Source organism: Pyxicephalus adspersus, chromosome 5 (genome assembly GCF_032062135.1).
Source record: "Pyxicephalus adspersus chromosome 5, UCB_Pads_2.0, whole genome shotgun sequence".
Lineage (NCBI taxonomy): Eukaryota > Metazoa > Chordata > Amphibia > Anura > Pyxicephalidae > Pyxicephalus > Pyxicephalus adspersus.
Window position 1 is genome coordinate 103688480 of NC_092862.1, and position 13998 is coordinate 103702477.

The following is a 13998-nucleotide window of genomic DNA, read 5'->3' on the forward strand; positions in this document are numbered from 1 at the left end:
ATAGTGCTGCTTTATGGTCCAGTTTGCTGCCATGTAAGATGCACTGGCCACTACAACACAGCTTAGCTTAAAGTATGTTCCAATAGCAAGTGCCAAAACATATGTTACCACAATGCAGTAAAGCAGACACTCCAAATGGTGTCCTGAACCCACATATTTACACTTGTCTGCCTTAATGTTTCCCAACTAGGATCTTCTGCATGCACTTCTTATTGAAGAAGCTCTCTGGAACAATGAGGTTTATGCCTTCATGGTCAGAAGATGCTGCCTGGCCACTGGATTGTGAAGGAGGAGCTTGGACAGGTATACATAAGGGCTCAGTGCAATGCACTTCTATACATTAAAATGTGCTGCCATACAAACAATGAAGCAGATAAGATAGAACAGGAGCACAGAACTATGTAACATCCGTATCCCAGGAGGCTCCTGGCTGTTCCTTCTGTACATGCCCGAGACATTTTAGGGGACATTTTAATACATTGAAGTAAAAAAATGCTGATCTCACACATGTGCAGTGAGATCGCCACAACCCCTCCTCCCCCCCTACAGCAGACTACACCACCCGAGATCAGGAGACATAGCCAGAAGGTGGAAGAAGGGCGCCAGAATGAAGACTGAAAACTAATTGTTAAAAAATGTTTTAGTTTAGTTCCACTACCCAAATATAAAGAACACCTGTGGGTGTGAGTCACTTTGTTTACAAAACCACAGGAAATACAGCGAGACAGCTTCATCAAAGAGAGTTGAACTATTTTATGGTTTTAGCACATGACACTGATGCACTGGACAGAGGGTCTGGAGATCCCTATAAAAAAAGGTGTAGAAAGAGCATGGAGGAGGGCCCGGACAGAAGGGAATTGTGTGATCCATGCAGAGGACACACACACATGTGTTGGCCAAGGAAGGGTAATGATTGTACATTGGGCCTGTTTGTAAAATTGCTATTATTTATTATACACATTGCATTTGTATTATTGTTATATAATTTGTTTCCTGCACCTTTAACTCTGTGCACAATATAATCTTTTTATACGCAATTGTTGTGTCTACTTCTTTGCTGATGACCACCTTAGAACCTACAGGAGGAATTTTTATTATTGATTTATTACTCATATTATACTGGATATAAACCTCAATAAAAATCATAATTTATTACAATAGTACCTAATGGATGATGTCACGAAAGTAGAATCTTTGTGCCCAAACAGCCACAGTGGTCACAGCAGGATAATACTTAATGTTCCTTGAAATGCAATGCAGATCCTGGCAGATCTGGGATTGTTGGGAGATATGAGATCATTAAGAGTTTTGGCAAGGCCATTTGGCACCAATAGCCTCTTCCCACAAAAGGAAATATCAGACAAAACTATTATATGTAGAAAGAAAGCCACGTGGGTACATATTACATTACTACTGCTACAAGAAATGTCCAAGAATAATGAACGCGAGCATGAAACCTGACTGAAAGGATAAAAGTATACATTAAGATCTTTAGATCATTTTACTTCAAAGAGATTTAGGCAGCACATGCCTTGAAAATCACATAAAATGCACATCAATCATCCCCTGTACATTTCTTAAACAATATAAAGAACCTTAAAAAAAACTTTAAAGAGATGTAATAGGTTTTGGTATGCTGTATGCAATATTCGTAAAGTTTGATGAATTGCATACAGTATTTGGAGCTTTAAGGCCTTTCCAAGATGTTTAAAAGTTCAATGACAGATGCTCAAATGTGGTACATCGAATAATGTGTCATAGTGCCCTACACAACTCTACAACGGGTCAAATTATTCTTCACACATTTACATTGAAAAACAACAGAGCAAATGGTTCTGTACTAGTGTACTCTTGTTTCTGAAACAAAGGCCTAAAGATAAGTGATGCTAAGGTTATGATAATGATATAAAAATCACATAAAGAATTTCTGGAATAGATATGAAAAAGTCTGATTTCACTGCACACTGTAAGCTTCTCACAGTGTGCAATGGAAGATGCACGTCACACAGAGCCTGCCTCATTTCTTGGCCCCAGGACAATAAGCAGCATCTATCCTGTTCCTCTATGTCCTGACTGCCCCTGGTCTACCACTTTTATTCATTGGATTTCAGTTGTTTCAGTCATTGAGGTGCAGCGTCATAGGTGAGTTACCATTTATCCCAGCGTTGGATACTGCATAGCTCCTCTTATGAAAAAACCCACTGCTTGCGTCAGTGCAGAGGAGTAATTAAAAAAACACAGAGACAGGGGACCTAATTCATTAAAGCTCTCTCCTAGACTGGAGAAGATACACTTTCAGCAGTGAAGCTGGGTGATCCAGTAAACCTGAATGGATCTGGTCCAGGATTAAAAACATTTGATAACAAATTGCAAAAAGCAATAGAAATCCATTCCAGGTTTGCTGGATCACCCAGCTTCACTAATGAAAGTGTATCTTCTCCAGCCTTAGGTTCAGGGTGCTTGTTTTTCAGGAAGCTATGGACCTCCCTGACAGCCCCTCCAACCAGCCTTCGATGCACAGTCAAGAAAAGAGACCCAATGATTAGAGTCTATAATTTATGTTAAAAGATTTCAGATTACACTTCTGATTTAGAGAGTACCTGAACTCTGGAAGTTGTGCCCAAAGAAAGCAGGCAGATGGCAAAAACTAGCATGCCTTTAGGCTCCTTGCAGCTGGTAGTATAACAATGACCATATACATATACCATAGGCCTGTTGTACCCATGGCAAACATTCATACATGACTTCCTCTACTGCTTCATTGAACAAGTTTTCATTTATAAATTATATTATTTTCCTCTGCACATAATATTGCATAATAAGCACAAAAATACAATATTTAGACATTCAACATACATAACAAATTAGGACTGCAATGTATAAAATAAACATTGAAAAGTTTACAATATGCTGGATCAAGTATCACACAAATGTATATCATTCATGCACAAATACCATTACGATTTATTTGTGTATTGCCATAACTTTAAACAAAATCTTCCAGTTCATTCACTGGTCAGGTTGGAAATTAACTGTCAGTCAAATCTTTTAGTAAACATTCTTGCATGGAAACAGATGCAACTCATTTTTCTATGTCTAAGAGATATATTAGCATCCTTCTCTCTCATCCTTACATCAAAATATTTGCATAACACTTATCATGCAATGGAAATGTGCTACAAGCCCATTCAAACAACATCAGTCTTACACTTCCTTCTATCATTCCAATAAATAAACATTAGTTTGTAATAAACCTTGAAGAGTAAAATGATGGTCTTACCTTATGCTTCCTATCATAAAACAATGAACATCTTCAATTAAATAATGTGTGGACTGAAGCAATGTGGACCTGCCAAAATGAACAGAACTTTACACACAGATACATACAAACTTGTTTAAAGGTAAAAAAAACCCTAAGAACATCTTAAGAAGTAAAAGTGCCTGAGAGCATAAAACATTCTTTATGTAGCTACTAAATGTAACTTTGCCTTTTTAAGACATCACCATGTAAGGCATAATTAACTCTTCATAAACATATAAGGGGAAAGGGATTGGTGTGATTTTCTTTCTGGATCTAAAAATTCTGTTAGTTATTTTGATGATGTATATAGTTAAGTAAGAAAGTGAACAGAATAAAAGTAGTAATCATTTAAACAGACTTGCCTGATTACTGATGGATGTGCTGATTATGATCTTGCAGTTGCAGAATGGAGGTGCTGCTGTGTTTTATCAAGCTTCAAGCTCCAGTATGAGAGCCAGTGAATTCTGCATCACAGTCCTTGGAAAGGATGAAAGAAAGAAGTATCAGCATTGGGTGGGTGGGACTAGGTTGGAGGGGGCTGCCTGAAGAAGGGTTAAACTTAAACACTTGGATAAACATACAGCCATATGGATAATAAATCTTTAGGCTGACACTTTTAAAGCAACCCAGAAACTCATTTTCTTTCTTATCTCCAGTCCACCATAGGTTTTGGGCAACAGGATAATCAACAGTGAATCAAACATGCCTTTCATCTGGCACTGTTTTTTTTTTTTTCAATGCCCACTTCAATATCTAAAGTCTGATAAACAAAAATCATTAATTTTTTTTAAAAAAAGGTATTTTTTTTTTATCGAAAGATTGTAAAATGTTCAATGCAACAATGTTAAAGACAATGCAACAAGATATTTAAAGCCAAAATAATTTTTTTTTTTTCAAAAAATTAGCCCAATCTTAAAAACAAAAATACGAAACTCCCCTGTGGATTTACATATATGGCGCTCCTCTCTGCTATACTTTAAAAACTCACCAATTCGTGATCCGAGGCTGGCCCTCTTACAGGTTTGATTCATCTAACCCACTTTTTATTTGGATTAGGCTGTCACGGACCTACCCCGGGGAAGCCTGCACATATAGTACAATACTACAGAAGGGGGCCCATATAATGTTACGCCAGAGTGTTCTCTGCATATCCAACACCACCCAGAAGAGCAAAGAACTCTGGATTCAAGTGTCTTAGCTGCTTATACTTACCTTTCTTGTGTTTCAAGGAAGTGAATGACCTGATGTCCATACTTCATACTTAGACATACTAGACATTTTTATTTGCTTCTAGTGCCTGTTTTGAGTGAAAAGAAACTATATAAAGCAAGGGAGGGTAGAACTTAGGTGAACCTGTTGTGTTGCTTTGCATGTACAAAGAATGGGTTCACTTTAAAATGTACCTGAACTGAGAAAGTAATGTTTTGCTATAGACAACATTTAGAATTAGTAATTGTAGCTAAATAAAAAATAAACTTACAATGTAACTTTTGTCTGAAATTTGCTGTAAAAAATAGTATTGTACTTCAAGACATGTGACTGTGTATAGGTACTTTGGTACCTCATAGCTGTTTACAGATTCTCCTGTGTTAATGGCCAGGTTCTGTCCCTCCAACCTGGTCACTAAATGAATTAGTCATTAAGCGAGGACTATGGGAAAGACCCGGTCTGCAGTGGTGCCATCGTGCAGATCGGGGATCGTGGAGGATTGCAAAGGATCGTGAAGAAGGAAGACAGATGGAGCCTGGAAGCCTGAAAAGGAGTCGCTGCCTGGCTGTACACTGTGCAGTTCTTGTACAGTGAACACGTCAGGAAAGTCAGCCATAAGTGTGGGTGATCAGTAAACAGGTAAGCAGGTTACAGTAAGTCAGGTTAAAAAAAGACATAAATCCATCAAGGATGGATCCATAGGGAAATAAACATATCTCAAAATGTAATATGGACATAGTTGTTTCAGAGGAAGGCAAAAAAATCCTGGTACAATTTGCTCCAACAGGGGAAAAAATTTGTTCCCGATTCCTTGAGGCAATCGAATGTTCCCTGGATCGACAGTCTATTATCTTTACATTAAAGCTTTAATCCCCAGTTATAATCTGTGCTTCCAGACAAGCATCCAGCTTTTTCCTAAAGCAATATATAATAGTTGCTGAAACTACTTCCTGAGGGAGCCGATTCCACATTTTCACAGACCTTACAGTGAAGAATCCCTTCCTTATCCGGAGCTTAAACTTCTTTTTCTCCAGACGCAAAGAGTGCCCTCTTGTTCTTTATAAATTAATAGTTTGGAAGAGAATTCTCTATATGGACTATGGGAGAATAGGTTTAGTTCAGCTAATCTCTCCTTATAGCTGAGCTCCTCCATTCCTTTTATTAGTTTAGTTGCCCTTCTGTGCACTCTATCCGATTCCACAATGTCCTTTTTGTGAACTGGTGCCTAAAACTGGACTGCATATTCCAGATGTGGTCAGACCAATGCTTTGTACAAGGGCAGGATAATGTTTCTGCTGTCTATTCCTCTTTTTAATAAAGAAAGTACTTTGCTAGCTTTAGATATTACAGCTTGGCACTGCATGCAATTATAAAGTCTATGATCTACCAGAACCCCCAAGTCGGAAAGTTGGTAAACAAGGACTACATGTATTTGCTATGTGAGAGGCACTGTCCCTCTGACTGGTAATCCCACTATATCACTATTGTGTGGGAAGCTCTGACATTAGAAAGCAAAGTCCTGCCTGTATATAGATGGCAGTCTCTACAACAGGGCACAAGGCATGGTAAGTCAGGAATGATCAGATGTGGAAAGACTACAAGTAATACTGTGACAAGTCTTGTGCCCTCTATTTTCCCTTCTTTGGGCACAGGTTCACTTTTTTTATGTAGTTTTACCACTTTCAATGCTGTCCTTACCTTTGCAATATTAATCCTATGATATTAAAGCAGATATTATACTCACCTAACCTCTAGGAATCAAACATCCACGAGCTCTCCCACAGCATGCACATTTGCCTTTACTCTTCTGGGTTTGGGACCTTGCCTGAGTGGAAAAATTGTACATTGCTCAAAGCCTGCCTGATCACACATTCTGCAATTCCAGACTAAGGTTCCACTTCAAGCTCGCAATATTTGCCTCAAAGTCGTAGGGATGAGTTACTCTGTGATTTCTCTTCTTACGCTAAGTTTTTTTACAAACCTCTTTTTTTGGCTATCTGTGTCATGTAACATGTTTGACAGCACTGCACAATATTGGTTCACAGTCAATAACTCCCATTCCCTTGTCACTGGAAATTATTACAAAGGAATATTTCCAAAGACAGAAATATGACATCTCTCTGATGTCTGTACAGGGCTTTATGCTGATGTGTATGCTTAAAGGACACAGTAGGGAGGGGAAACAATAGCCATTTTAAATGAATTTCCCTTAGTTGGATGAGCAGGAAATTGCTGTTTCAATGGTAATAAGCAACACGTGTTGACCACATAAAAATAAAAAAAATATTCAATGCTCATGCTTGTATTTTGTTCAAATTATTTCTTGGTCATATTTTTGTACATTGTCTTTTTTGTGATTATAAATAAAGTTAAAAAAGTATCTGTTGATACTGCTAGAGCCCTAGGGATTGTTGTCTGCCCTGCCATGTTCCTCTTTGCTGAACTATAGAACACCTCACCCTCTCCTGATCTCCTTTACATTAGTAGAAATATTTTTCTATACTGATCCGGCAAAATAACTAGGTGTTTACTGTCCTAATAAGCTTGCTAAAACCCATAATTCATAGATCACCAATCACAGGGTTTTTTACATTTGGGAGGTATGACTTTAACAATTGTAAAAGAGCTCATCTTAGTCTACAAGAACATTCTCATACAGGCATATCCTAAATGCTATCTAAATCCTAAGGCTAAAAAACTTACATATTGCAGTTTATCGTCATTATTTTAGGTTTTTTTTCTTTATTTCCAACTTGCAATTCTATCCCTGGCTACACACACCCCTCAAATTAGCCTGATTTAATAAAGCTCTCCATGGCTGGAGAGGAAGCACTTTCATCATTAAAGCTGGGAGATCCAGCAAGCCTGGAATGGATCTAGTTCAGGATTCAAAACATACTAGCTAATAGAAAATTACTTTGAAGAAATCCATTCCAGGTTTGCTAGATGACCCAGCTTCACTGATGAAAGTGTATCCTCTCCAGCCTTGGAAAGCTTTAATAAATCAGGCCCATTGTGTCTATAGAAACAGCCAGGCTTCCACCCAGGCTAGATTTCAAACATGTCTGCTTTGATTCACCTCCAGTATATTAGGAGTGGGTGAGTGGACAATGGAATTAGTAGTTTACACAAGAAAGATAAAGCCGCATACACACATGCAATTATTGTCGTTGGAAAGCATCTTTAACAATCCTTTCCAACGACTAAGGACTGCACAATGCATGAACGAGTGCTGTACATACAGCACCGTTCTGCTCTATGAAGAGGGGAGGGGGAGAATGAAGGAGCGGCACCCCAGTCCCTCCGTGCTTTCCTCCTTCCCTTGCATTAGGATCGTTTGCCATCCATTGTCTGTGGATCCGCCAGAATGGTCGTTCGGACGATGGACGACAGGCATTGTACACACACCAGATTTTTGTCCAATATCGGCCCTGAGCCATTTTTGGCAAAATCATCAGGTATTTTTTGTATTTGCTGAACTTGAACCCTAAATGATTGCACTTCATTTGAACTATCATGAGTCATGTGTACTTCTCTAATAACAATACAAGTATTGACCTTCTTCCCTTCCCTGGTCCATCTAGATTAGGAAATATTAAATAACTATACTGTCTCTACAGAAATGTATAGATTACTCCTTGCATGTGAAAAGGGATAGGCTCCATAAATTAATGGTATCTTCATATATGTGTAAGGGACAAAGATGTTATTCATCAAAGATGAAACAGAATGACTGGGAAGACTCATTAATATTAAAAAAAATATTGTCTTACCCAAACTGTATCTGAAAATGATGCATAACTGTATATTGAGCAGTTTATCTACATGCACTATGCAACAATAAAACATTCTTGTAAAATTTCAGTGTAAATAATACATTTCACAAAAAGAGATATACATAGATATAAAAATATGCAGTATATAGGTATATGTGCCTTGCCAAACATACAATAGGATGTGTCTATACGAAGAATATATAGAACAATAGACTGATACCCCCCTCTCGGGAGTTACAGGTGACGCTGACAATACCCAGTATGAAAACAAGGTGTTGATCATGTCCACCTCTGTTCATTCACTGCTACCTGTGATGAAGTTTGAGTATGAACAAAATAATGCTAACTAGGTATTGTCAGCTTCAACTATGTAGGTAATGCCAGACACATTTTGGTATATCACTGATTTATCACTCTTCTATTTAGTTTTGCAGAGGCAGAACGGTCCATGTGTGATATTAAATCTCCTTGGCATGTTCAGGTAACAGGTAGGCAGAATGAACAGCAGATGAGAGGGAGCAGCTGGGCCCTTTTTATATTTTCAGGGAAAACCACTTGGTTGACTGCTCCTTGGTACAAAGCAAACTGCGGATGCCCTGGAGAGGCAAACTGCACTGCAGGTAAACACGTTTGGGTGCAGTGGTGCGTGCGGTTCTACCTTAAAGGATGAAAATCAACAGGCCAGCCTAATTTCTAAAGTACATGTCCACATTTTTTATTCATTTAGCAACAGCCTAAAGTTAAAACCATGTCAGGATCTTAGTTTGTGGAGTTATAGCATTTATATTACTGCTTATAACTAATATCGGGCCAGCTCATTACAATATTATTAAAAAAAAAATCAGTTGTCCTTTAAAGAGAGTTTGGAGGTTAGAAAACCATTGACGTAGTAAATTTTGCTATTCATTAAAACCAGCAAGTCTGTCCCAAGGGCTAATATTCCACAAACACTCTTAAGTTATCATATTATGAGTTCTGACCTTTTATGACCCATCAATTTTTTTCTTCTTTGTCATTTTTGCTTCTGTAGTTCTGCAGTTCTGCAAAAGTGTCTGAGAAATATGCCTAAATGCTTACATGTAGGCTAACTTGCATAAAATAATAAAAAAAACTTCCTCCGATTCTATATTCATATTCTATGTTTCAAGGTAAGGTAAATATTTCAAGAAAAATTTGTAAGGTATAACAAAACAATGTATAAACCTAATAGTAGAGAAATAATTAAAATCACAGGAAACAATGAATCACTGTTTTATTGGTCTGTAAATATAGTAGTACATTATTGTTATATGTTATTTAGATAACACCTTTCTAAATGTACTTAAAGTTAGGGCAATATTCATCTTTTCAATTTTTGGGCAGATTTAAATATGTTCAACCATGCACCAGTGGACACGGGATAAGCCAGCTGGGGGCTTAATACTTTTGTGAAATTCTAGTATTTCACACATAACAAAAAGGACAAAATATATAATGGAAGAAAAACATAAAAATGAAGAATACATAAAACCATGGCACAAAACAAAATTTTCTTAATGTTGTTTTAGATGCATGAGCAAGAATTGTTTCAAAATCAGTTTACTGAGCAGTATGTGTTTAACAAATAATCATACGTTATGTGCAAAAGCGTGAAGTGTGAATTGCCAGTGTTTGTCAGATCTCTTACTGTAGACACTTAGGAGTCTATAGCACATATATTAGGCATTAAATACATGATTCATTACCACCTACGCTTGCTATAGGGGTCTGATTTTTTTTGTAGCACATTTTTGAAGGCATTAATGTATATATAAACCTTTTGTTTCACAATATTGTGGGGTATAGTGTAGACAAACACTAATATTCTGTAGGTTTTGTATTCAAAATGAAAACACAAGCAGTCTTTATATTGTTTCTATGAGCATTTCCACCCATGCATGCCAGTGGACAGGGGAAAACCGCTTGATGTTACTAAGGATATCAATAAATCAGGTGGTCCCAGTCTAAATTTAAAAATGGTCAAAATCAGTCAACTAGCAAGTTGTGTTAACTGCATGGGTTCCTATTGTTCATATTGTAACAACACTCCAACAGCACTCCTGAAACCTGATGGGACAACATTGTCACCCAAAGGAAGACCTCAGGTATTAACCTCAATCAACTAGTATTTTTTTTTTTAAATGCCTGTTTACTTTCTAGTTTACTGTCTGAAAACAGACAGTAAACTAGAAATACTGTGTTATTTATACACAAACAATGTAATTGTTTGCCTTTTTTTATATGTGGCGATCTGCTAAAAAGATTTCCAAATTAAAACTGAACTTTTATAATTACCATCACTATTATATTTACATATCATGTTCACCATATTTATAAAATGGTGTTGCCCCTTAAAGTGGAGAAGAGCACAGGCAACCATCAGTGGCGTTTTCTTAATATAATGGAGCTTCTGATCACCACTTTAGAGGTATTATGGTATTTATTCTCCACATTCAAAAGCTTGAAGCCAGGAAACATGTGCTGCCATACATGTCCTCCCATCTTCTCACGCAGTACTGTCCCAACAATATTCAGACAGGTTTAAGGGATCAGGCAAAAAGCCCTGCATAGCACAGTAGTCTTCAGTTTGTTATTGTGGTAGTGTAGGACACTTTCATTATTATTAATAATAATAAAAAGGATTTATATAGTGCCGACATATTATGCAGCACTGTACATTAAATAGGGGTTGCAAATGACAGACAGGTACAAACAGTGACACAGGAAGAGGAGAGGACCCTTTCCCCCAAAGAGCTTACAATCTAGGAGGTGGGGGAAGTCTCACACAATAGAAGGGGAGGGGAGTGGTGGGAAGTAGTGAGGGTTTTAGAAGACAGAAGAAGAAGGGTAGGCAAGTTTGAAAAGATGGGTTTTGAGGGCTCCTTTAAATGAGGAGAAAGTAGGGGCAAGCTGAATATGACATGAAAGACCATTCCAGATAGTAGGGCAGTTCTAGAAAAGTATTGCAGTCGTGCATGTGAGGAGGTTATGTATGAGGAAGTGATTAGTAGATCATTGGAGGAATAAAGATAGTGACCAGGGTAGTATTTTTCTAACAGGTCAGAAAGGTAAGTTGGACAAGAGCTGTTGAGAGTCTGGATAGTGGAATACCAGAGAGGAGGATGTTTCAGTAGTCTAGACGAGGAATGATGAGAGTGTGTACAAGGAGTTTGGTGGTCTCTGGGGACATATGGGGCAAACTTTGGAAATGTTGCGTAGGTGAAAATGACAGGACCTGGAGATTTGGAATTCTAGGGGGGGGGAGATGATGAGTTTGGTTTTATCCAGGTTGAGTTTCAGGAATCAGTCAGACATAAATGATGATATGGCCGACAGGCAGCATGACACCTTATCTGGGACTGAAGGAGACAAGTCAGGGGTGGACAGATAGATTTGAGTGTCATCAGCATACAGATGGTACTGTAAGCCAAAGGAGGATATGAGACTACCTGGAGGGGAGGTGTACATAGAAGAGAACCAGTCCAAGGACTTACCCTTGGGGAACATCAACAGACAGGAGAATGGGAGAAGAGGAATTACCATTGAATGAAACTTGAAAGGAACGGCCAGACAGATAGGAAGCAAACCAAGAGAGAGCAGTGTCACTGATACCAATGGAGCTCATAATTTGGGTTGGTGTTCAGGTAATCGTCCTTTATAGAAAAGGTGCTCAAGAAGTTTGAAAACATATGGGAGAAAGGAGAAGGACAGGACAGTAGCTAAAAGGTAGAGAGGGGTCTAGGGAGAGTTCCTTCAGGGTCGGGAGAATAAAAGCATGTTTTAAAGCAGAGGGGTAGATGCCAGTAGAGAGGGAAAGGTTGAATAGTTGGGTGGGGAGGGTGGAGGAGTAGGCATGGAGTAGATCAGAGGGAATTGGGTCAAGCGGACAGGTAGTAGATGGAGATGATGAAGGAGATGATGAGAGAAAAGAGGGGTGAATATGATTGGAGTGGCACGGTGAGCAGAGACATCATCTGATTTTGACAATTTTATCTCTAAAGTAGGTGGCTATGTCTTGGGCAGGGAAGGTTGTTGTGGGGGAGCATGTGTGGGGTTTAGGAGGGAGTCAATTGTTGAGAAGAGGCTGTGTGGCTTGAGAGGAAATGACCGTGAAGAAATACTTTTGCTTGGTGACAGTGAGCTCAGTGTTAAAGTATTGTAGTCCAGCTTTGTAGTCCAGGAAGTCGGTATTGAGGCCAGATTTTCATCCACTGAACAGTAAAGCTTTTTGAGAAATGTGGAAGGGCCCACCTCTCCTCTCCGAAATCTTCTCTTTTTTTATTCTGGGGTGGGGGTGTGGTAGGGGATGCAGTGATTTATGTCCCTGTCCTACTGCCAGGGTATTTTTCCACCAGGATTGATTTTTCAATTATATAATTTTTATTTATACTGAGGCTGTTTGTTTGGTGAACATTTAAATACATCTCTCATCTTGTTGGGTCCTGCAAGGATTTGCCAACAAATAGGATTTATCATAGTTATATCACTGATGTGACTAAGGGCTGGGTTTGGCTACACATGCTGATAGCTGGGTGGGGGTTGATATGGGGATTTGGAGACAACAATCCTCATTATTTACAAGTGAGCCTCTAAGTTATAAGTGAGCATTTTGGCTTTGAAAGGTGAAAATTCACTTAAAAATGAAAAGAGAATTTTAAAAAATGTACAACTGCTTGTTTGCACCAGTGTTACAGCAGTCAAATCACAATGCAGTGTAAACCAGACTCATAAAGGGCATAACAAATAAAGTAAATATTACATATAGCTTAGTTTTTCAGGGTCAACAAGAGCCCTCTCCTCTTCCCAATGAAAATTGCCTTACTAATGTCATTTTACAAACTGCAATACATACAAATACTGAAAAGAAAGAGAGCCCATATGATAATAGTTATTAATCAGTGCATTTGGCCAAAACACCATTTGCCTCTATAGTTTCTATCTTCACACATTTCCAAATAAAGGAAAAAGTCAAGAAACTGCAAAACAAGCATTTTATCAGATTTTTCTCTACTTAGGGTGGGAAAAAATTGATAATGGTGGCCAATATTAACACGACAAAGTAATTTAAGAAAGGTTAGTGGATGTATATTAGACCACAAGTTTTGGGTTTAGAATGTTTTGTTTAAAAATTCATTATGTGAGTTAAACAGGAACCATGTGTACAGTTACATCATTATTATAACACAATCATGCTTAAAAAGAATTCCAACAAGCCTCACTGCAAAATGATAACCAAGTTCTGCAAGAACTTAGGAGGTTTGATAGATAGAATCTCCATTAACAAATGTAGCTCAAATATATGACTTCATGTTATCTAGGCAGTTGTCTAAGGCTAAGTACACACGTGCAATTGTTCTCGTCCGATAATCGGCTCAGGGCAGATCCACAGACGATGGATGACGAATGATCGTAATGGAAGTGAAGGGGGAGAGAGCGCAGCAGGGTGCCGCTCCGTTGTTCTCCCCTTCCTCTTTCCATCGAGCAGAATAGTGCTGTATGTACAACACTCATTCATGCATCGTGCAGTCATTAGTTGTTGGAAAGGATCGTGAAAGATCCTTTCCAATGACAATGATTGCACGTGTGTGCATAGCCTAACAATATTTAATCTACTTTTTAGGTTTTAGAAACATTTATAGTAACTGCAATTATTTAAGGATTTCAGTGAATTCTGTCATCTTACACATGGAGCTT

General features: G+C 38.2%; 1 protein-coding gene across 2 annotated transcripts in view; it reads right to left on the minus strand.

The window, feature by feature from the left end:
* LOC140331363 (collagen alpha-4(VI) chain-like) overlaps nucleotides 1-3367 on the minus strand; it is a 104739-nt gene extending 101372 nt beyond the window's left edge. For both annotated transcript variants that reach the window (XM_072412334.1, XM_072412333.1), the window contains exon 1: nucleotides 3281-3367. In XM_072412334.1, the coding sequence (XP_072268435.1) occupies nucleotides 3281-3297 (17 nt within the window). In that variant the 5' untranslated portion in view covers nucleotides 3298-3367. The remainder of the gene's footprint in view (nucleotides 1-3280) is intronic.
* Nucleotides 3368-13998: the final 10631 nt, after the last annotated feature.